At 35.7% G+C, this 26119-nt stretch overlaps 1 protein-coding gene across 2 annotated transcripts in view; it reads left to right on the forward strand.

Annotated features, from left to right (window-relative positions):
- Positions 1 to 3684: 3684 nt before the first annotated feature.
- The window catches only part of LOC145232407 (casein kinase II subunit alpha), a 32606-nt gene continuing 10171 nt past the window's right edge, over positions 3685 to 26119 (forward strand). The window contains exons 1-6 of one of the 2 annotated variants that reach the window (XM_080097023.1): positions 3685 to 3781; positions 4713 to 4817; positions 11819 to 11930; positions 11993 to 12097; positions 13464 to 13517; positions 17276 to 17326. In XM_080097023.1, the coding sequence (XP_079953149.1) occupies positions 4723 to 4817; positions 11819 to 11930; positions 11993 to 12097; positions 13464 to 13517; positions 17276 to 17326 (417 nt within the window). In that variant the 5' untranslated portion in view covers positions 3685 to 3781; positions 4713 to 4722. The remainder of the gene's footprint in view (positions 3782 to 4712; positions 4818 to 11818; positions 11931 to 11992; positions 12098 to 13463; positions 13518 to 17275; positions 17327 to 26119) is intronic. The other variant, XM_080097031.1, reaches the window with a different exon arrangement.

Genomic DNA, 26119 nt, shown 5'->3' on the forward strand with positions numbered 1-26119 from the left:
TGTAATGTTATATATATGCAGATGAATAAATTTATTGAAACTAAGGTTAAAATGTAGACCCACCATATGTCTTTGATTTATGCAAATTCAGCTTTAAAGCAGTTGCAGTTTGGAATTGAAGAAATGCTTTCTCTGCATTTTCTTTACATTGAAACCACTTCAGCCAATAAAATATACTTTAAGACAAATCAAATCAAAATTTTCACGCAATTACCAACCTTTTGAATTTGGTTTGATGTTGCAAAATCCAATTCATGCAAGGTTCTTGCATTTTCATCTCTGCAAAAAAATAACTATCCTTTTGTTCTCAATTTATTTACAAAACAACCTACGTGGCTTCTTTAGCATTGCATGGAGTCATATCTTGTGAATTTGAGTCCTCCACCATGTTTGTTTGCGAAAATAAATTATTTATGAGCTACACTTAATTAAATTCAGCTTAATTTCACTAAAGCTTAGCTTAATTTCACTACAAACCACACTTAATTAAACTATTTACACACCACGCTTAATTAAACTAATTACACACCACACTTAATTAAACTAGTTACAAACGTGGCGTTTACACACCACACTTAATTAAACTAGTTACAAACGTGGCGCAAACGCCTTTTTGGCGCGAATGCTCTATTGCGTCACCTACCGGAAATTAGGATAATTTTGAGGTGAGATTCTCGTTATGGTGTTAGTAGCTCTACCGACGGCCAGTAGCGCAATCCAGGGTTTATAGAGATCAGTGGTAATAACCAATAAATATGCGTAGATTGACTGTGAGGTGTATGTATGTGTACTGGAAATTAAAACGTTTTTAAGTTAGTGTTGAAATAAAAGTTAGTGTTTAAAATTGAAATAAAAAAAAAGAGTGGTAATCAATGTTTTTTTGTACAATTTTAGTAATTTCCGTGTTTTTTTAAGTATTTAGGACTTAAATCCAACAAGACGGCTATTTTTTTCACACAAGGTGATGTGATACTCACACATTACCTTGCTTATCCAAACTGCTGTTTTTTACTGTCATCAAACTCCAGGAAATTTTGAGGAACAAGTGGTTTGAACGTTTTAATTAAAAACACAAAATAATAATACAATATTTCAACTATTTTGCTCAAAATATTTTTAACAGTATTTGACTTTTTTTCTTGATTGAGTGCATTTGATTTGGGTGTTTATTATCTATTATAAAATTGGTGTTATTATAAAATTTAAAAATTCTCATGAAGTTGTTTCGAAACAATTCAGACACAATCGGGTTTATGTTTCTCCAATAAGCAACGTAATTCTCTTAGGTAAAGTCCACTGGAAATGTTTTAGTCTCTTCCCACACCCTCAAGCTTCACGACACTGCAAGATTACAATACAGCCTTACATTAAATATATTTGTGTGTATACTCTTTTACTAGGACTAAGTATGTCTTGTAATCATCTCTGAAACATAGCCTGTAACATGATATGCTGCACATTTTACACTTAATTAACAACTTTAGAGGGTTTTTTGTCTGGTGAATGCACCATCTGTTATAATGGGATCACCAATAACAGTGATGCATCTGACAATAAATGCAGGATATCTGTATGAACTTGCCTATATAGTGCATTTGTAATCGTTGCCTTCATTCCTGTTTTGCAAAAAAGAATTTAAGTGTTGGAGTGTTGTGTAGGCATGTTTTTTACAGGAAATTGCATATTGAATGGAAATGAAATGGAAATAAAACAATATGTCATGATTCTGACTAAAATAGTACATAAATAGGCATCTTATTTGGGTGTGAGGTCTTAAATGCATTTATGTACATGTATCTCTTTGAGATTTTGGAGTTTAGTTAAGTTTGAGAATTCGAAACATTTTACCAAAAAATTATTCTACACATGTTGGTTGCAAACTGAAAAGGTTACATTAAATAAGCCAAAAAAATTGAGCATACTATAGGTTTACAGTTTGTAGCATACAAGTAAAAATGTTAAACCTACTGCAACAAACTTTTAAAAAACTTTAAAGTCACATTTTAGTTCCAAGACTTTGGTGACAATCAAAAACAGCAGTTTGGATCAGCACAAGATGATGTTAAATGAAGTATCACATCATCATGTGTGAAGGAAAGAGCCATTCTTGTTGGATTTATGTCTTAAATATAGAGGAACGCACGTAAACTACTCATATTGAACCAAAAAACATTTATTACAACTCAGTAAAGATTTATTTCAACATTAACTTAAAAGCGTTTTAATTCCCAGTACACATACTTACACCTCACAGTCAATCTACGCATATTTATAGGTTATTACACACTGGAATACATGCGTCCTATTAAACTACTGATCATATCTGAAAAAATCGCCACAAAAATGCCTAAAACAAAATTTATCAACATTTTTCCACTCTCTCCCCCATTGCCCGCAATGCATTTTTGGGGCTTCCTTTCCAGCCGCCATTGCGCTTCAATTTGCTTCAAAAATCACCCAATCGTTCAACGGAGTAGCGCAATCCAGGGTTTATAGCAGTGGTTCTCAAACTTTTTTATTGTCGGGCCAAAAGGCAAATTTTTAGGTGTGTAGGGAGCCGCAAAAAAACGAAACCTTGAGAAAATCACTGAAGATTATTACTTTGGTAGTTAAAATAGCAATGTTTGGTTGTTTTCTGAGGTCTTGTCGAATAAATTAGGGGGCGCCGTTGTCGAATAAATTAAGTTGCTGCAAGATAGCTAAGTTGCTGCAAGATAGCTAAGTTGCAGCAAGATAGCTAACCTGCAACGAAACATAGCTTACGTGCAGCAACTTAGCTAACTTGCAACGCTAAGTTGCGGCAAGATAGCTAACTTGCGACGCTAAGTTGCCGCAACTTAGCGTTGCAAGCACTAGCGTATTTAGGGGGGGGAGGGACAAGGTGCCATGCCCCCCCCCCCCCCCCCCTCAAGAAATTTTGACCGGCTGTTTTAGTATTAAATCTTGTAATTTCAGACAAAACTGTGAATAGCAATGTGCGCTATTTTGTTTAATGTGCGTAACGCATTGATGCTCGTCACACATGCAAATGCTATGCTCCGTTGCGCCACTTATCGGAAATTCCTAAACCTCTGGTGTGAGTTTCTGTGTTAGGAGGCTAGTTGCTCTACCATGCCGAGATAACTAAAAAGCAATCTGACAACACTTTATAACCACCCCAAGTTGGGTCCCCAACTCGAAAAGGTGTTTCAAAAGCCGAAAATTAATAATTTTGCCTAACTCTACATTTAGGTTGATAAAAATTGTCTACCATGGTTCAAAGATAAACTTTACCATAAGTAACATGAGGTACCATGCAGTACCGAGGCCACCGAATTGGCGATGCGAACTGGAAAAAACAAATTAATGATATTAAAAAGGTTAAGCGATGTATAGGTTGAAGGAGTTTAAACAAAAAACAGCCGTGTTTGTTGAAAAGATCATGTTGTTGATACGATAAGAAAAAAGGACTAAGAACTAGGCCAGGCTGACGAAACAGCTGCTACAAAGTAGAAAGTTTTTGATTGTGAATTGTGATCATTGAAATTCGGTAAAGGGAGTTCAGTCGTTGAGTCTGTGAACTACCTATGGGAGCAAAAACTAGTAATTCAGTAATTCTAATAAATGTGTTGGTATTTCATGTTTGAAAAGTGACAGAGAATTGTATTTTTCGTTTTTTTCCTATAAATATACATGTCAATATTCCACATTTTACTTTTTTAGATTGTTAATTGTGTGATTTTATTGTTGGCATGCAATAAATCATCATTGCTAATAGGCATAAACGTTCAAAGACTTCAGAGTAAGTAAAGCAATTGTTTTAATCACAATTTATGCCAAAAAACTTGTATTTAGAAAAGCTTATTAGCTTATAGCTAACAACAACAATGTCGATAAAATGAAATGATGACTTAGGCAACAGTGTTTTGTGTTATTTTTGTGTGTGTGTGTTTTGTGTAGTGTGTCTGTTGTTTTTGTCCAAAACTAACACAAAGAGTGCATTGTAAAGTATTCTAAAGGATTGTGTAATTTTAGTTAGATTTCAAACAATTTATTGTAGTAGGTTTCTCAAGTATTTAAAATTTTAGCTCAATGGGCCAAATGGTTCCCTTTACAGCCCCATAAAGGTGAATGTGTGTTAAACTGTGACTAATCTTTGTGCGCTCTAGGGCAGAGTTGAAACAAAAAAATACACATAGTAAGAGGTGTCACATTTACTTTTTGTTTATGATATGTGACATAATTTTTCGTGAGAAATTTTTATTCATTTCTAGAGAGTCGAGACTCTTTTTTTGAGATTTCTAGACAATTTCTAATGAAGGAACCCTAATTAGGATAGAATGTGCAATTTTAGTTTTAGCAAATGGATTTATACCTTAAACTTGATAAACAGTATTTGGCTTTGTTATATGTCAGGCAAATTGTTGTTGCTTGACATAAAGATCAAAAAATGAACTAGATAAATGCCACCATAGTTTGACCGCCGAGGTCACTGTAGGTCAACTTGTAGGTATGGCAAAACATTATGAGAACTTCTTTATTTTTGGATGAATAAACTACAGAAACAAAACATGAGTTTTGTATAAATTAGGCAAAATGGTATAATTATAACAACACTGTTTACTTACACCAGTAGCATGGTTTTAAGCTGGATTATAACACCACAATCTTTGAAAAACACTCAATTGGCATTAACATCATGCCCATTGTTAGTTGTTTTTAATTCATTGCAGATTGTGCAAAATGGCAATTCCAAGTCGAGCAAGGGTGTATCATGATGTTAACACTCACAGACCTAGAGATTACTGGGACTATGAATCACATGTTGTAGAATGGGGGTAAGTACATTCACACTGGGATAGAGTTTAACACAACATGCACTTATTTAAGCATATTCAGCTAAAATAATGTTACTTTAAGTATGAGTAATGTTTTCCCAACCCAGTGTAATACTTCTGAAAGGGTTTGGGGTCCAAACTTCTCTTTTGCTTGACTTAATCATCTGCATTTGGAAACAGAATAGAATATAATTATTCTCAAAACATCCTGTTTATCATTGTCCTTTTTAATTTGATGATGTTTTCTATTTATGAAGCAACAATCGTATTTTGATTACGTGACATTAATGCTTATCTTTTTGGCAGCTGCAGTTTTTCTGACTAAGCTAGGTTGTAGTTGTTTAATTTAAAATTTTATAAGTTTCACTAAAATCTATTACTATGAGTCCCTAAAGCAGTGGTTCTTAACCAGGACCCACGAGCTTTATTTAGTCGTCATGGGTGTAGGCTCACTATAAACACCCACCAAAAGTCAGTGAGCCATTTTCTTTTTTAAAGTTTAGAATTAGGTTTGTGTTGCAAATGATTTAATTTCCTAATTTAATCGATTATTGCCCACACTATTTGCCCATATTGAGGTTTATGTTTAGCAATAAAAATCATCCAGGTAGATCGTGGTCTTTACAATTTAGTTGAGTTCGCTATCTGTCTAATGCTGGTTTGTTCTACACGTTTGAAAGAGTGTTTCAAATTTATTTAAATTTAGACAGATGTTAGTTATGGGCCCCTTCCCTGAAGGGGACACATTGTTTTTGTCTATATTTTTTTTTCCGTCTAACGCGGATTTGTTCCCACGTTTTGGTCAAGAAAGAATGGTTCAAACTTTTTCAAATACAGTTTCATACTTTTTTTGTTAGTACATTGCACCGTATTTTAAACTATTTTGTAACTTGAAGTTGTATATATCCATTTTCACCCCTTTACCCCCAAATATTTGTTTGTTTGTTCACATGTTAATGAGGTCAGAAATATAAGACTTAATTAACAGCTGTGGATGTGCTCCTTGTTGGCTGTTAAAAATTTGAGTGCAATCGGCCTCAGTAATTACTCGTACAGCCCAAAATATGTTTTTACATTCTGTCTTCTGTCAAATTTGTGCTCGCTCAGTGCACAGCTGACGCAGTGGGAGTGATTGACGATAGTGGCACGATGTTAGTTATATTGCGCTGTAAACGTTAATGTAGGTCAACTTATTACTGTTTCGAAATGCAGAGCGACAACGCAGCACGATTTGTTACACCTGTGTAACGTGACTTCTCAAACTGAAAGCGTTAATAAAACTGTTTCAGAACAGGTTTTGGACATAAAAAGCCCAGGTAAGCAATCGTATTGTTGGTATGTAGAAACTTAGCGACGCCAGGAAACGCTATGTGCAGTTTAAAAATCATAATTCAGCAAACAAAGGGCTATTAAGGAAAAAAAATTGGACTCGTCCATTTTCCACCTCGTGAAAGCAACGTGCAACTTCATGTCGAAAAAAGCCCAATTGGGCGCGAAAAGCACAAACCTGCCCACTGAAAAGCGAATATCTCGACCTCGCACCTAACTGGACATGCTATCAGGCAGTTTTTTTGCACTCTGCAATTAAGATATGTTTGTAGATCATTTAAAAACGCTAGGTATGCAATTGTTGTATCATGCAGTTTTGCGTCTTATGGGGGTTAACAACAGGCGCCATATCTTTATCTAACAACATTCGCACACCGCGAGACAATGATCGCTGACGTAAATGAAACCGTGAAAAATAGACGTTAATGGTGTGTAAATATGGCACAGTTTCTTTAAAATGGAATATATAGGAAAACCACTATTCCACTTTAACAATGATTGTGCCCTATTTTTACTGTTACCAAATCGCATATGAATATGTGTGGGGACCCATTAGATTATGCTTGCAGAAACAATTATGTTATAAAGTGCCAGGAAAAAGATAGGGACCCAAATGTTGAAATGTAGGTGCCAAATATATATCCATTATAAATATAGTAAATGGTACATGTGATATATCGTTAAATATGATGTAGTATATATAAACTGGCAATATATAGGAAAACCACTATTCTAGTTATTAATCAAAATTTGATCCTCCTAAAGTTTGACCCGAATGACCCAGCAGTTCACCCACAGGCCCCCAAACGTATTAAACGCTTGTTCGACATCTGCACCGTAAAGGTTACTACAGGTCAATGGTACTTGTTTTGCGAAACAAAATTAAGTGAAAAACAATTTGTTATGCATTCCTTTGTAGCAAATGGCTTTTAATTTATAGTGTCTGTAATACAACTGTTACGACTTTCTAGGAAAATTTGTGTTTAAAAACTGACCTTGGACGACAATATAGTGCCCTATTTTTACTGTTAGCAAATCACATATGCATATGTGTGGGGACCCATTAAATGCTTGCAGAAACAATTATGTTATAAAGTGCCAGGAAAAAGATAGGGACCCAATGAAATGTAGGAACCAAATATATATCCATTATAAATATAGTAAATGGTATATGTGATACATCGGTAAATATGATGTAGTATATATAAACTGGCAACATAAAACCACTATTCTAGTTTCTACATGCTTCTGCATGTGTGTATGTGTGCGCATGTACCCCGGCCATGGCAGATAAATTAGCTAGTAATATACAATAAGGTGCAACATGGCATCGAAGGTGTTTTCACGTGGTACTCGGTATCGGTACTCGCTTCAAAACCTGGTATCGTCCCATCACTAAAGGCCAGATAATTGTTAATTTTGTGTTTTTTTGGACTGTTTGTCTATGCTCACAAAAAATCTAAATCAATTTGTTTGCAGCAGTCGTTTGCGTAGAGTTTATACCTACCAAATCAGTGGTTCTTAACCTTTTTATAACGGCCGAACCCCTACGATATTCTTCAGCCTTTGGTCGAACCCCAAAGTTACATCCTAGGTTTAACCCATTTTGGTTGGTGGGTCGTAATTAGTTTTGTTCAAACGTAGTGGCAACAGTTTCTGTTTGTCATTTTGTTAAATTCTGCATAATAATACCAGCAACTTATAATTTCAGGATTGCTTAAATTCCGGCAATTTTTTGTTTTTACCAAAATGAAGCATTGTATTTTTAGCATCTCTACACAAACATGAAAAAGATGAAGTAATAAGTTTTTTGCTGCCAACAAAATTTCGTTACTTACGAACAACGCGCACAGTGCTCTTTGTTACGTCAAAAAAATAAAACCCGAGTGCAGGGGTACACAGCCTTTTTGCTTGGATGCCCGCATCGCAAATACTTATTTCACCAACAACGGCCATTTATCTGCTTTTTGTTTTCAAATACTTGGTTTATATCATATATATACCATCTAATAGTGCCCCAAAAGCCCAGATTAATTTCTAGCTTGGTGCACAGATTGAGCTGCACAGCGTGGAGATCAGTCTTAAGTGTTTATGATGTCATAATCTATATTGTGATGCTTGTGGTACCTGTCTTGTTCGCATTGTTTGCACACAATAAGCGTACAAAAAGTCTAACGCACATGGTTATGAGGCTTGGTAATACAGACAAATCCGGTTAATCGCATCATCGATTTGCCACGGGTATTTGATGCGATTAACCGGATTATGCGATAATCCGGTTGCTGTGTAAACAGTACACGCCGTTAACGAAAGTGCTCATTTTCACTTCCCCAGCTAAAACAAAGTTGCAGTGACGCTCAACTATGGCAACGGGGCAGTATTTTCTCTCTTTTGTTGCCGACAATCGAAAAAAGTACTCTCAAGTCAAAACTAGATTTATTACTCTCAGCGCAATGCATGACGTCATGCTTCCTAACTGTCTCGTGGCTATGGTGCAATCGCCCAAGTGTGTTGAAGAAACAGTAGAAACGCACACACACACTCTTAGTTGGCGCGCGCGCCACAGTTCGCTTGATTTGTGCTTTCTCTTGCAGTAAGGTTTATTTGAAAAGATATGTTACATCGCATCGTAGCCAAGGGGCCCAACATTTAAATTTGGGAACTTCCCTATGAAGACGGTTTATGACGTTTTAGTCTTGTTTTGGGTAGTTTCCCTTATAAATGTGCCAGGCATCTCGCTTCATATACACATAAAATGGCCTGTTGTTTCTAACCTATTTCGTTTTCTAGTTCAAACCAACGCGTTAAGCGGCAAAGTGCTAGGTGCATATCTGTAAGCAGGCCCAAACCCGAAAGTACACGACCGAAACCGGGTCAAACTTACAACTTTGGCACATTCTACAGCGCAAAGGCGCTAAGGCGAGCTGCAGCAGTTTCTATTAAACCCGTTATACAATTGACAAAAAGAATAATTGATTTTAGCAAAACTTTAAAGACTCAGATTGTGGCGCTACTTTCTAGCTTACACAGCAAAACTGCAGCTGCAGGACTAGCGTGACTGTCACGTGATCAACGTGTGATCGTTGCTTCAAAAATTTAAAGCAGCAAGTACTAGACTAGAGGAATAAATGCCTTTTTTAATCGGTGTTCTTCCTGATAAGTTGCGCAAGGTCACGAATAGAAGACATAAAATATGTCAGTCGTTGGCACGTTACCAATTACGTGAATCTAAACAACATCGTGTGATTACTTGCGATCTAACATTTTGTGTTTGGCGGGTCATGAACAATATAACAGAAAACATTTTTAAACATTTGTTTTACATTTAACATTGTTTAAATTTCAATACAGTTTAACACTTCGAATTTGGTGCAGTTCGCACTTAGTAAGAAATTACAATCAGCGTCCTTGCCGGAACACCAGTTTCATAATTTTGACACGTTGAACTCTTCATTTAAATTTTAAACGCCTGTTATATCACTATTGGCGATTAGATAAGCCAATAAAAAAGATCAATGTGCACGGCTTTGAGATAACGACTCCTTGTTATCGCACAGCGGTAAACTGAACGCCGTTTTAATCTCCTAATGACTTTTCCAAAATATTTTATAGTCGAGACGTGTCATTTTCAACGTTGAAATTAGATGCGTTATTTGGTGTAGAATGCAAACATGCATCCACGTCTTTTCGTGTACATTACCTCCGGAGGATTTTACTATCATATCGTCGTTTTTTATTCGAAAAACTCCGTCTGTTCGACTTTCACATAGAGATCATCAATCCGGTTAATCGCATATTTCTTTGAAAATCGATGCGAATATCCGGTTTATGCGATAAACCGGTATGCGATTAACCGGACGATTTTCTTAACAAACGATGGGCGACGGTTTGGGATTTTTGATTGTGATGCAATTAAACCGGTATGCGATTAACCGGATTCGTCTGTACTCTTTTTAGTACCACGAAAACCGTTTAGAACAGTTTAAACATAAAAATATTTAGCAAAAGAGTTTAAGTTACCCCTGCCTAGTGTAACCTTCCAGCGTTTTGATATTTGGCAAACAGAAATGCCATTTTTAGCGACTATAGACCCTAAAATTTGACGAAAACGAGTGTTTTTATTATACTTCAAAAAGACCTTCGTCGAACCCCTGGCCGGACCCCTTGGGTTCGATCGAACCCCGGTTAAGAACCACTGTACCAAATGTATGAATTTGTTTATTGTGAACTGTTGAACCACCAGGAATAGTTGGAAGTAAAGCTTCAAAATGTATAGATCACTCTGATTTCATGGTCAATTAGTAATTGTAGATACTAAAACTATATAATATTACATTTCCAGGCCATACAGTAGCACTTTAGAAAATTCCTTTATATGACTGTACAAATCTCATTAAATATGCAAGTGTATGGAACGTTGTTTGGCATTGACTACAAATTTTACCAATATTTTGGGCACAAGTAAACAAACTAGCATTGGTTTCAAGTTGACCTACTTGGTCACAAGCAATCTCTTGTAAGCGTATTCGTGCCGTAAGCGTGCTCAAACCACATGTGCCGTATTGACAATCAGAGATGTGTGATACGCTTTGATTTTTTTCTTTTTCAGAAACAAGAGAAATGTATGCCAAATACTCTTAAACGCTCCATGTAAAAAGGCTTAATGTCTGTTTCAACTGTTTCAAAAATGGCCTTGTACAGCTATATCGAGGTCAAACCTAGAGATTAAATTGTTGGATTCGGTATATTATGGATCCCCTTGTTGATTTTACTCAATTTGTTTTTGTTTTGTGTTTCTTGTTTTTTTCTTCCCAAAGTTTGACAGACTGGATTTGCCATTAAATGTTTGATGGATTTGCATGAAACACCGATGGTAGATATAGTTATGTAGATGTGTACTCTGCTGTGTTTGACTGGATAACCCCAGTATTTACCCCGCTAGCCCCCTAAAATATGTAAATTATTAAACAGTGTCGGAATTGGCTGAAATTTGGATAGCTTGTAGAGTATGCAATTTATAGGTGTTGATTGTTGTGTTCAACCCTGTAGCCCCAACGTTTACCCCACTATCCCCCAAAGTGTGAAACAGATTTGTATGTTACTGGGCACAACTAACGAAAGATTTCTGTGACGCAATAGTGTTACAAGGGCAACCAGACGTATGTTACTTGTGTTTGTGGGTTGCTTGGCTAAAATTTTGCAGTAGCCCCACAATTTATCCAACTGGTCCCTAAAATGGGTGTCTTTTTTAAAATTGTTCAAACTAAATAAAAGTTAGAAAGCTTGTAGAATTTGCTATTCATAGATGTCGATTTTTCTGTTTTATGCAATTATGCCACTATTTACTTCTATTCTTTAAAATGGAACAGTAAATAAGACATATTTCAAACAATGTCTGGTTGAATCCGATTTGTATAGATAGTTTGTACTCTACATAGTATTGTTATTTAAGCCCAGTGCCAATCACTGCGTTTTACCAAACCACCATTCTAGTTTAAACCTGGAAATGGCTATGCTCACATACACACCTTTGTTGATCCATTCTTTGGTCATTTGCTTACCATGATGAATTATTCTAAACTTTTATCTTTAGAAATTCAAAATTTATGTCTATATTGCATGAAATACTTACTTCTTTGTATATCCAATCTCTGCAATGTTGAATTTTGCAGAAACCAAGATGATTATCAACTGGTTCGTAAGCTTGGGCGGGGAAAATATAGTGAAGTTTTTGAAGCATTTAATGTCACAGAAAACAAAAAAGTCGTCATAAAAATTTTGAAGGTATAAGTTTTTAGATGTTTTTACCTGCTATTGTGAATGAAAAACTTTTTTGTTTGTTTTAGCCTGTGAAGACTAAAAAGATAAAACGAGAAATTAAAATCCTTCAGAATCTTCGAGGTGGTGGCCCAAATATAATCACGCTTTTGGACATTGTTAAAGATCCTGTTGTAAGTATTCATTTTTATTGTGTGTTTAATTTTTCCTGTTTTTTATTGGTTGTTGAAAGTGTGCGAGCAACTGATGATTGATAAAAGTATATCATATGTCATTGAAAAGTTGGTTGCACACAGTATTTCCCTCCGGAAGTATTTTGCTCAACTAAAAAAGATCTAAAAGAAGCTGTTGGTCATGTTTCGGTCAGACATGGGGTCGAATACATGCATCATGAATAGTTATCATGAATGTTTATGAAAAATAAAGGAAATAAAAGCGTCCCGAAACTAAAAAAAGTATCTGAACAAAGAGTGACATTTGGGTGGCAAATGAATGGCAAATTTATTGGTAAAGATGTAAAATTGTAAACCAACTAACTTTGTTTCACCACATTAGCTTGAATAATTTAAATCTCTTTTTTTTTAATTTTCACCAACAAGAAGTTTTTACGTTAAAGTTACATGTATCATTACTTTGTGTATGTGTCGGCACAACCAAAGTTACATGTGTCATTTTTTGGTAACATAAACAAAAACTTGTCGAATCAGGTTACATTCACTGCCAAACCGAATTGTATTTAAATCTATTTTGCCAAAAAAATGTGGCGACATATTCTCGAATACTTGTTGTGTAGAGGTAACCGACAATTTGAACCATATTCATAACAAATCTAGTCATGTATTCGAATTTGCAAATTATTACGCTTTGGGAATTGTAAGGCGGACAACAAATTGAATTGTATTTATAAAAAATGTAGTCATGTATTTGTGAATTTTTGGGTTAACAAAGATCTACAACAATTGTATTCATGCACTATCAAATAAAAGTCAAAATCATTCGAATACAGCATGGCGGCAGCAACACCTGTATTCGAATTGAATTGCCCCATGTCTGGTTACAGTTGCCAGATTTATGTGATAACATCTGACATACCTGCTATTATTCATTTAATATTTTTTTCAAAAAGTTTGATATAACGAATCTTCTTGCATAGGCATGTTGAATTAATGTGCCAGTAAGCCTTTTTCCAAAAACTTAATATATTACACAAAATTTGCTGACATGAGGTTCTTTGAGACATATTGATATGTGCTGCCTTGTTGTAATCTTAAGTAGGACTCAATAAAAAAGTAATGGATTACATTAGTGTTGACCTGTCTATTTAATTTTTCTCCTACCTCTAAATGATGCTGTTTCTTCTCTTCTCAGCAAACCAATCTTTATTTGTTCAATAGTCATTTGTGCTTACTTTGGTTTATGGTAGTAACTTGAATATACTACAGTGTATTATTTTAAAACAATTCTTAGAAGTGTGTAGAGCTGGTTGCCTTAAAACCACAACTTACTAATTAAAGATCTATTTGAAAATCTTTTGTGTAGATGATGGAAAATTTCTTCTTGGTGACACCAGTTATTTTGAATTCATGTGTTCTGGTATATTCCATTTTAGAAAAAATGTAATGCATGATTTTATCTTGAAGTGCATTTTTATGCCATATAACTATCTGTTTGTGTCTGGAAGTTTTTTTCTTTTTTACCAAATTGAATTGTATGTTTTTAATGCTAAGCACTGGTTGCATGGTGAGAGGGGGTGGGGGAAGGTTAACAGACTTATGCTGTCAGAAGCGTTAACAGTTGCTGCTCAAAACACATCTAGTGGTCACAAATTTAAACTTTGGTCATTCAGGGTGAAACTTTATAGGATTGTAGTTTGGTTCATTGTGGTTAAGTATTTTTTTTTTTAAATTTGGGTGTGGAACCCCACTACTCCCCTAAAATGGGTAAATTTATTCCATGGACAAAATTTGGACAGTTGAATATGCAATTTATAGGTGTCAATTGGTGCGTTTTAACCTTGACCCTTAAAATGGGTGAAAAATGTTGGAACTGGATGAAATTTAGACAGATTAAGAATAAACCATTTTGTAGCCCCAATATGGAATTGTAAACAGTTCCTGAATTGGATGACATTTTATCAGTTTATATAATATGCAATTTTTACATGTCAATCGTTGTTTTGCCCTGCAGCCTTATCAGTTCCTTAAAATTGGTGAAGTTTGTAAACCATTTCCAAAGTTTTTTTATGTTTTTGTCACTCAAAAAGTCTTAGCTGAAACTCTCAGTAACATAAACACATGGTCACAAATTTTAGCACTTTTGATCAGTCAGTTTGGATCGTTTTCAAACGCACCATGACAAGCAAAGTGTGGGCCTACAGAAATTAGTATGTTGGACCAGCTTGTCCAAAGTTTCTGGTACATCAGGACATTGTTAAACTAAACTCTAGAACTGTTGCAATTGAATTAATAGCTTGTTGTCATAGTGTTTAGTTGGCTCTTCCGAAGTGACATGTATTTTATTCACTTTGTCTCTTTCCTCCGGTTTTGACCTGAAGAAGCCCTACCGTTCTGGTGGGTGAAATGTCAGCAAAACTACAAATTCTTGAAAAACAACCGTATTTTGTTTAGCATCACACCAGTTGACTGACAAATTTGTTAAATATGCAACCTTGTGGACGAAACACTAGTTCAGTAGTTTTTGTTTTTGATCTTTTGGCGATGCATGTTTACTGGAATAGTAAACTGAATAACCTTTTAGTGTGCATACATTGTTTCCATGATTAGAACAAAGGATTAGGCAATAAACAGGATTTGCATGTAGCATGATTGCTACCATATATTTACTGTTAACCTAAAGTAAGTCTTTTCAAATTATTGTTTTTGTCCATATTTTTTTCTTTTTTTGTCTGCCGCTGGTTTGTTTCAAGCATCTGGTCAAAATAGAGTGCTTCAAACCTATTCAAATTTACACACATGTTTGGTAGTTATCCAAATTTGCCCCTCCTGAGCTTGACCCCGAATGATCAAGCAGTTCACTCACAGGCCCCCAAAACATAAAATATTTAAAACAGCTGTACTGTACTGAAAAGTACCTGATTTAGGAGTATCTAGTTTTGTTGATTGGTACAATGTAAGGTATTCTAAAGAATTTTGTAACTTTTAATTGGATTCACCCCTTAAACCCCAAAATATTCGGTTTTAGCTTCTCCAGTCCTTTAGATCAGAAATACAAGCCCTAATGTGCTGACATTTTAAATTGTTGTTTTTGATGGGTTTCTTGTTTGTTGTTTAAATTTTTCACCTGATCTGTTAAGTGGTTACCTTTACAGCCCCGAGTAAGTGAGTATGCGTTAAACATTCACTGAACCTTATTTCTATACCATAACACAGACATCCCAAGAGAGATTCACTAGTTTACAATTGTGTTGGTTTAATGCAAAGTGGGTGGTCTCTGCTTCATGCACAAACTGTATTTTCCTTGATCAGAAATGGGCTGTTGTTACGCAGTAATGCTACACTTTTTATGGCGTTAGCATGCACATTTTCAGTTTGGGCGAAGGTTTTATACCTTAGGTGTAATTTAAACTCAATAAATAGTGCTTCAGTTTCTTATATGTCAGACAAACATTGTTGATCGGTATTAAGTGATATCTTTGAGCGCTGCGATAAATGGTCATTAAACAATCATTGCCAGTTTGGCTTTCGGGAGATGATAGGATCACAAGATTAACTTGTGCAATATCACTCTCACCTGTTTATTTAGTAATATGAATTTGCAACTTTGCCTGTGTGGGGACCCTTTAATTTTTGCTTGCAGAAACAATAACGGTTATACATAATGTTGCCAAATATTGGCCCAATGTTAAATAATATATTCAAAATATTATATCTGCTTAAAATAGGTTACAGTGTTTGCACCATAGCTATATGTGTATAGACCTCACGAATATTTAAAATACAACATCTGGACAACACCCAAAAAAGCAATATTGCAAAAAATAGTTTTACGCAAATTTCCTGTTTTAAAATTTTTGTTCATAACAAAGAAATTCTCATTTGAATTGTAGATAGCTATAGTATTGTAGCATTTTGTGTGATGAAAGCATTCTATACTTTTTGATTTCACAACTATTTAACTTTTTAACAATAAAACTTTTGGCTTATGGAGTGCTATATATCTTTTTCTACGTAAAAACATATAAAACTTGGAATGAACAAAACATCCAAAAGACGAATGATGTTGTCTTAACTTTGCACATACATTTTACAAACACGCATGAGGGTTTAGGCCAGGGATGTCCAACTCGATTACACCGCCGTGCCAATTTTTGTTTTAAAATACACTCGCGTGCTAACGTTTGGTACTTTTTCCAAACCATGTCTAAAACGTCTTAACGGTACGGGCTCAATCCGCATATTTGGCCAATATGTAGAACCATATTAAATGGTTAGAAAAAAATATGTCGTCAAATGCGAGTAAACTTGTTCATGATACTCCAGAAACCTTTTATTCTGTTTATGCGACACAAGATACGAATAGTTTGCTGGCGTAGAGTACTTTGTGTAACATCGAAATCGCATCTTTGTTGAAGTTACGTTGGTTTTAAAACGTATTTCCAACTAACCACAAATGCGTTTGTAGTCACGTAATTAATTGAATTGACATCGATTGAAACGCAACAATTACAATTGTTTCGAAACAAACGGGCATTTTATTGCAACATAAACATGGCACGTACACTCACGTTTTAATATTATGTGGCACAGCAACTTTCTGAAATAAAATAATTGTAAATTTCTTGGTTAAATCAATTCATTGGGCCAACATCAAACAATAATACAAGGTGCTTCGAGCCGCTTTTAGATGCTGTTATGTAGGTTTGGTTTCCTAAGCCGTGTTTAATGTCCGTTTGAAAAGCACTGCAACAGCCTAAATTTGATCCAAGATGACCTAAGTTTAGGCGTCAACAATACACGGTCAGCTATGTTTGAAACGTGAATTGCTTTTAAAAATGCAATTTAATCAGTGGGTTGTATAACTTTACTAATGATCATCTTTACCAAAGTTAGACTAAAGGCCAAGAGGAATCAATAGAAGCAAATTTAATTGCGTAACAAATCCTAATGTTTACCATATGAATGTGCAAAAGCTCGCATGCCATTTTCAAATGCTCTGTGTGCCACTTTTGGCATGCGTGCCACGTGTTGGACACCCCTGGTTTAGGCAATTTGGCAACACTTATACCCCTCGCAACATTATTGCATGTTAAAATATATAGTGTTAAATTCAAATTTCTGGGTTACCACTGTTACCTGTTGCTGAACTAACATATTGATTCGTTTTTGTTGCAGTCCCGGACACCTGCTCTTGTCTTTGAACATGTCAACAACATTGATTTCAAGGTAATGTTTTACCACAGGAATACTTACAACAAAAAAACATTTATGACAATATTTGTGTCCGGTATTGTATGGCCTGCTGTGGCTTATCTTGGTTTTGATTGAGGCCATGCAAAAGGTTGACGACCCCATATGTAAGTTTTGTCATTGATTATGGTATTTCATTAGATTGGCTGTTTAACCATTGGTCAAGTGATACCTTAAACTAGTCAAATTTTGAATAATATCTGAAAAGTTTGGAATTTTAACATGTAATTATGGGTCCCCTTCCCTGAAGGAAAGAGTAAGAAAGAGTGCTTGTACTGGCTGTACTGACTAAACTACATGAGCTAAGAGTTTTATGCTTTGTTGATTGGTGCAATGTAAGGTTTTCTAAAGAATTTCGTAACTTTTAATAGGATTCACCCATTTTCACGCCTTTAACCCCAAAATATTTGTTTCTGTCTAACACTGGTTTGTTAAACTTGTTTGGTCAAGAAAGAGTGCTTCAAATTTACTCCTAAAGTTTGACCCCAAATGACCCAGTGGTTCACCCACAGGCCCCCAAAACGTTTTATTTTTTTAAACTGCTGTACTGCCTAAAGCATTGGTTATCAACGTTTTAAGTTTGCAGGCCGGTAAACTTTTTAAAACAAATTTTGTGTACCGGTGGGCTTTCTCACGACAAAATGCAATTCAAAAAAGTATGAAAAATTCAATTTAATGAGAAGTTTGCTGCTGTCTGTTTGTTTTCGTACATGTTAAACCCGGTTCTAATTAAGTTTCTGCAAGGAAGTAGAGCGTTGACTTCCACTCGATTTCTATGCTTTCAACATCTTGCAAAAACAGTTCGTAGAAAGCATCATTGTGTTTTTTTAGTTGTTGCATTGCAACCTACCAAATACCTACTGGTGGGCTAAAATTTGCAAAACTTTTAAAAATGTCAGAATAAGATTTAATTTTAACAGGTTTAGAATATACCTTTCTGGGGTATGTACTGTTGCATTTTGCGCCCAGTTCCAACCTCTTAAACCTGGAGTCCCACCTGTTACCTAGCTGCCTCCAAAAATTGGTCTAATTTGTCGACTAATTACGAACGCAGATCTGGGGACCCATTCGTTTTTGCTTGCAAAAACAATCATATGTTTAGATCAGGGCTCTTCAACAGGGGTTCTGCGGAACCCTAGGGTACAACCCTTGCAGGAGTTCCGTGAACTTTAGGGATTGCACTGGGGTTCGCAGTGGTTTGGTGTAGCAATTTAACACTTTCAGTGCGACCAACAATCACCCAAACATACGTTCAGTGCGGGCTTTTGTTAGTTGTTTTGATTATTGCACACAATTGCATTGTCTTGTCTGCTGCAAGGCTTCAACAGCATCAATAGCGAATTACAATGAAAGTAATGTTACAACTTATGCACAATAAAATCATATGCACTATAATTTACTACAAAAACTTATGCACAATAATTACTTTAAAGTTTTGCCAACGATTATACAATATAACTACCTCAAGCATTTGTTAGAAAAGTCGGCTTTGTTACATTGTTATGAAATAAGATTCAATTCACATAATCGAGTGTAATGCCTGCCAAGCGTTGCCCAAGACACGCGCCGATCACGCATTTATGGCATGGGCTGTTTGGTCTTGATATACATTAACGGGCAGCCGCTTTTTTGATCGAAAATTTTTGACGTTAATTAAAGTCAAGCCGCACTCTGCGCAAAACGTCTTTTGACGTAGATTTACATCAACCGCACTGAAAGTGTTAAACATGAATGATTCATAAATATCACTGTTGCGAACAGCAATGCATGCCTGTACAATATTGTTAACCTTGAGTACACCATTAATCAATTGTGCCGTAATAAACACAGCCATGATCCACTCCAAAATGCGAGATAAATGTAGAAACAACTGATCCAAGTAACATGGCAATGTATTTCAAAGAATCGTTCAACTGATGTAAACTTTTGTTATGTGCTTGGGGTGTGTTTAAAAAATTCAAGTCTTTTTCTTTTATGTAGCCTACTTCTTACATTCATTAAAGTTGTTTTATGGGGAGTTCCACAAAGTTTGACAAAACACCATGGGGGTTCCGTGCCACTAAAAAGGTTGAAGAGAACTGGTGTAGATCAAATGATGTATATAGAAATTTGGTAAATAGCATATAGAATGTATAAAATGGAAGTATATTGGAAAGCCACCTTTCTAGTTATAAAAACAGATTTACTTTGTGTGCATCAAAAATACAATGATTAATTTTGCTGTACAGACAAAAATCAGGTAATTGGGATCTTATTTAAGTATTTTGTCCCAACTATCAGGATTTCCTGATTATACTGATTGTGTATGAACAGTACACACTGTTGACAAAGTTGCTAATTCACCAGCTATAAAAAGGTTGCTATGAAGCTCATACAAGGCAACAGGGATGCTTCTCTCTCTCTCTCTCTCTCTCTCTCTCTTTAAAATAGTCCAGAATAAAGTAAATCACTGTTGCATAGCTTGGCCAGTGCTTACGCCACTACAGTGGCTGCACATAAAGTATGTCACACCTACAAACTGTCTTGGGTGTAATGCAATCGATCATGTGAGTTTTAATAAAAAATTGCTAATTTTCAAGGAGTGGCAGAACTTACAACCAGCCTGGGCATCAACTACTGCCACAAACTACACCCTTTGTTGTGTGTTGTCTGACCTGTATTGGTCAGCAACTGATGAAGACCTAACAACATTTATCCTTCCTGAGCAATAACTGTGCAATTCTATGGTGTAAAAGGCAACTTTACATATGTTACTTGTGTTTGTGGATTGCTTGGTGGATGTTTTAACACATGACAGTTAGGGGTACATTAACAGCTTCATGACATCAGAAATATTAACAGTTGTTCCTGAAACACCTCTAGTGGTCAAAATTTTAAACTTTGGCTGATTGGGACAAAATTTCACAGGACTCTTGATTGGTTCATTGTGGTTTTATGTTTGGGTGTAGTTTTATGTTTGGAACCCCATCGGTTACCAACTGGCCTGAAAATGGACATACTTCAACCAATGCCTGAAATGAATCAGACTTATATACTTTATTTATTTGCTCATTACCGATCACTGTATTTTACCTTACAACACCAAACTTTCTGAGGGTTATCTCTTGAAATGCATTATTATGGGTCCCCTTCCCTGAAAGGGGCACATTATTTTTGTCTGTATTTTTTTTCTCTTTTCTGTCTAACGCTGGTTTATTATACCAATTTGGTCGAGAAAGAGTGCTTCAAATTCAAATTTGGACAGATGTTAGTTATTATGGGTCCCCTTCCCTGAAGGGGACACATATTGTTTTTGTCCGTATTTTTTTTTCTTGTTTCTTTTTTCTGTCTAACACTGGTTTGTAACGCTCGTTTGGTCAAGAAAGAGTGCTTTAAATTTATTCAAATTTGGACATATGTTAGATATTAATCCAAACTTGGTCCACCTGAAGTTTGACCCCAAATTACCCAGCGGTTCACCCACAGGCTCCCAAAACGTAAAATTTTTAACGCTCGTTTGTAACGCTCGTTTGGTAAAGAAAGAGTGCTTTAAATTTATTGAAATTTGGGCATATGTTAGATATTAATCCAAACTTGGTCCACCTGAAGTTTGACCCCAAATTACCCAGCGGTTCACCCACAGGTCCCTGAAACGTAAAATTTTTAACGCTGGTTGTAACGCTCGTTTGGTAAAGAAAGAGTGCTTTAAATTTATTCAAATTTGGACATATGTTAGATATTAATCCAAACTTGGTCCACCTGAAGTTTGACCCCGAATGACCCAGCGGTTCACCCACAGGCCCCCGAAACGTAAATGTGTCTAACGCTCGTTTGGTCAAGAAAGGCACTGTAGGCAGAAGTCCCAAGAGAGTAGCTCAATGGTTTACGATAGCAGGAGGGCTCAGCTTGACGTCGGACAGACGTTTTACGAGACGTCGTTTCGGTGATCAGAAATCAGCTGTTTTGCACAGCAATGCTATTTCGTTTTATTAAGTTATCACTCACATTTTCAGTTTTGGCAAAGGTTTCACACCTATGACATGATTTAAACCTAATAAGCGTGCTTCGGTTTCGTATATGTCAAGTAAAACTTGTTAATCAAAATAAAGATGAAAAAATAAACTTGACATTTTTGCAAGATAAGTGTTTTTCTAAATGCTCGTTGTCAGGTCGGCCGCCGCATGACCACGGGTTACTTAAGGTCAACTAGTAGGTATTACTAACACAGTTCGGAACTTTCTTTCGTCATAATGTAGCGTTTTTTTGCAATCAATTTAGGAATCAATAATCAAGGCATGTATATGTATATATTAGGTTAAACAGTGTTGTTGAACAGTAAGGACGGCGTGCTATCGAAAACGGTGTCAATAGGTCAAACAGTCGTTTGGCGTGTGCACCCTGAGAGGTTACTACAGGTCAATGGTTTTGCGAAACAAAGTTAAATGAAAAACAATTTGTTATGTGTACACTTGTAGCAAATTGCTTTTTAATTTAAAGTGTCTGTAACACAACTGTTACAGCTTTCTAGAAAAAAATGTGTTTAAAACCCGACCTTGGACGACAATATCTGGGTCAAAGCAAGAGATTAAATTAAAGTATTTGTTTCGTTCTTTTTTAATGTTTTTGTAATTCTATGACAATAATAGTGCAAAAAGAATACAAACAAATTTTTTTTATTGTTGGGTTAATGCTTTTTAAAAATTCGTCCTTAAGAATCTAAAAATTACCGCAACATTTGTTTACCGTAAATCTGCACAAACACGCGCATGGGGACCCATTAGTTTTTGTTTACAAAAACAATCATATGTGTAGATCAAATGATGTGTATAGTAAATTGATAAATATCGTATAGAATATATAAAATGGAAGTATATCAGAAAGCCACCCTTCTAGTTAATCCAAATTTGATCCTCCTTTAGTTTGACCCCAAATGACCCAGCGGTTCACCCACAGGACCCCAAAACGTAAAATTTTGAAAATGGCTGTGCTGACTAAAGTATATCATCTAGGATTTATATGCTTTATTATGGGTCCCCTTCTATGAAGGGGACACATATTGTTTTTGTTTGATTCTTTTTTCTGTCTAACGCTGGTTTGTTAAACGCGTTTGGTCAAGAAAGAGTGCTCCAAATTTAATGAAATTTACACAAATGTTAGTTATTAATCCAAATTTGATCCTCCTGAAGTTTGACCCTAAATGACCCAGCGGTTCACCCGCAGGCCCCCAAAACGTATTTTTTTAAAAACGGCTGTACTGACTAAAGTACATCATCTCTGAGTGATATGCTGTGTTGTTTGGTGCAATATAAGATATTTCAGAGAATTTTGTATCTTTTTTTTCGATTCATCCATTTTCACCCCTTAAACCCCCAAATATTCATTTCTGTCTAACGCTGGTTTGTTAAATGCGTTTGGTCAAGAAAGAGTGCTTTTCATTTATTCAAATTTGCACAGATGTTAGTTATTGTTCCAAATTTGATCCTCCTGAAGTTTGACCCCAAACGACCCAGTGGTTCACCCACAGCCCCCCCCCCAAAAAAAAAATTAAAAACGGCTGTACTGACTAAAGTACATAATCTGAGAGTTTCATGGTTTGTTGGTTGGTGCAATGTAAGGTATTCTAAAGAATTCTGTAACTTTTTATTGGATTCAACCATCTTACCCCTTAAACCCCCAAATAATAAGTTTTAGGCCAAAAATACAAGCCCTAATGTGCTGAAATGTTAAACAATTGTTTGCAGTAGGTTATTCGTTCAGTACTTCAAATTTTGCCTTAATCGGCCAAATAGTTACTTTTACAGCCCATAATATGTGTACACGTTCAGTCAGATAGAAGTCTCAACTCTCAAGGGAGTAATTCACTTGTTTACGATTAAGGCGGGTGAATGCAGCGGGATTTCTCTGCTTGACGTCCGGACAGGCATTTTACGAGACAGACGTTTCGGTGATTAGAAATCAGCTGTTTTTGCGCAGCTATGCTATGTCGTTTTATTGAGTATCAAGCACATTTTAAGTTGTGGAAAATTGTGTTAAAAACTGACCTTGAACGACAATATCAAGGTCAAAGCATGAGATTAAGTTAAAAGTTTTTTTCCCATTCTTATGTACTGTTTTTTTTTGTAATTATATGACAATAATGATGCAAAAAGAATACGGACAAAACTTTTAAAGTTGGGTTATTGCTAAAGTTGGTTAAGTTTTTTCTTAAGAATCTAAAAATAACCAGGACGTTAAATCTGCACAAACGCACATGTGGGGACCCATCTGTTTTTGCTTGCAAAAACAATCATATATGTAGATCAAATGGTGTGTATAGTAAATTGGTAAATATCGTATAGAATATATAAAATGGAAGTATATCAGAAAGCCACCTTTCTAGTTGGTTGATGCAATGTAAGCTTTTTTAAAGAATTTTGTACCTTTTAAAAGGATTTTCACCCTTTAAACCACAAAATATTCGTTTCTGTCTAATGCTGGTTTGTTAAACGTGTTTGGTCAAGAAAGAGCGGGAGTGCTCAGCTTGGCGTCAGGACAGACATTTTACAAAACAGACATTTCTGTGATTAGAAATCTGCTGTTGCACAGCAATGACATGTAGTTTTATTAAGTTATCACGCGCATTTTCAGTTTTGGCAAACTTTTCATACCTACGACGTGATTTAAACTCGATAAACTTGCTTTGGTTTCTTATATCTCAAGCAAAACGTTGTTGATCAACATAAAGATGAAAAAATAAACATGAACTTTTCAAAAGCTTCGATAAATGGTCTTTAAATTCTTGTTGTCAGCTTGGCCGCGGCATGACCATAGGTCACTTAAAGGTATTACAAACACAGTTAAGGGCAATTTTTCGTCATAACATATTTTTGACAAATTAATTCAAAAATCAATACTTAAGTCATGTATAAATTAAGCGAAACTGTATTGTTGAACACTAAGGACTGCATGCTATTGAAAAGTGTGTCAAAAGGTCATTAAACGGTTGTTCGGCGTCTGCACGGTGAGAGGTTACTACAGTTCAATGCATACATGGCTTTTCAATTTATAGTGTCTGTAACTCAACTGTTACGGCTTTCTAAAAAAATGTGTTTAAAAACTGACCTTGGACGACAATATCAAGCTCAAAGCAAGATATTAAATTGAAAGTATTTTTCTGTTCTTTTTTACTGTTTTTGTAATTATGTGACAGTAATGATGCAAAAAGAATATGGACAAAGCTTTTTTAAAGTCGGGTTAATGCTTTCTAATAATTTCTTCTTAAGAAACTAAAAATAACTGCAACATTTGTTTACCGTAAATCCGCACAAACACATGTGTGGGGACCCATTTTTTTTTTTTTTCAAAAGCAATCATATGTGTAGATCCAATGATGTGTATGGTAAATTGGTAAAAAGGAAATAGAATATATAAAATGGAAGTATATCAGAAAGCCACCTGTGTAGTTTTTTTTGCATGTGTGGGGACCCAAGAGTTTCTGCCTGCAGAAACAACTAAGGTTATAAAAGACCAGGGGTGGCCAGACCTGCATCATGCTCGAGCCACATATCATAGGGTTGCCATTCGTCCGGATTTTCCCTGACATGTCAGGGAATTTAGTGTTTAAATCTGCGTCAGGGAGAAATGTCAAAATGTACCTAAAAGTCCGGAATTCAGGAAAAATTATTTGTATATATTATAAAATTAATGTACCAGCGGAGAAAGTTTCTAGTAGATAGCTACAACCGCGTCTATACCATGAAACGATAAGAGGTAAACTGGCGGCGCGCAGGTTAACGTACCTGTTACTGTTTGATGTGTGTGCGCGCGTAACAATACCTGTTTGTTACTAGATATTTAACAATATGCGTTAAATACACAAATAAAAATCCGCGTCTCAAGAAAACACAGCATTCGAAGCTATATGAGAACGTGGGAACTTTCATTTAACTGTGTACCTATTATGCAGGGAACTAACTCACAACTAAAAGTCGAATGCGTGAGACATCAGAACATTTTTACAGAGGCATTTTTCTTAGAGTTAATTCAGAAAGTTAATTGACAAGGATCAGAGTATCGTATGTAACGTTTTCTCGTGTCGCTGTCCGTGTGACTTCCCAATATTCTAATTTATTCCGGAATGAAGTGTTTGGATCGCAAAAATCGTCAACGCAGCGGTTCTCAGACTGGGGTCCACGGTCCTTAGGGCATTTTGCGGGGACCTCGAAAAGGTGGAAGTAATTCTATATCCTTATTTGGCGTCAGTTTGTGCAACTGGATAAGTTGAAATCAAAGTTCAAGTGAGAATCGACCGTCTCCATTGTTAAACAATAGGCTTTATTGCATGACAACTAACAAAAATGCAATTGTTCGTGCACAATTGTAATGTTTTTGTCCTGTCTGTGATGTCAGATTTGGATCATTGTTATGCGCAATTTTGCATAACTAGCTAAAATCCTGCAATCAACTTTCGTTTTTCTGAAATACACACTCAGACTTAATGTTTGAGAAAAACTGGGTTCACGCAACCGAGATAAATTTTGTCAGGGATTGTGTTTCATAAAATATGGCAACCCTAACATATCACAAAACTTAGTTTTAAAGAGCTGCAACACAAAAAATCAAAAACGAATTGATTCACTCACAATGAAGTGATACTGTAAGTCTCCACTGCTTAAACTTAGGCTGATATGATGGGAAAGTTTTTGTGTTTAGATTTGTAATGTCGTTTTAAGTTGCTAGTTTTGTAATGATTGAGCGAAGCTGGACAAATAAGACACACAGGTTTACCTCAATTATCAATGAATGCAAACT

Source organism: Phallusia mammillata, chromosome 1 (assembly GCF_965637545.1).
Source record: "Phallusia mammillata chromosome 1, kaPhaMamm4.hap1.1, whole genome shotgun sequence".
Lineage (NCBI taxonomy): Eukaryota > Metazoa > Chordata > Ascidiacea > Phlebobranchia > Ascidiidae > Phallusia > Phallusia mammillata.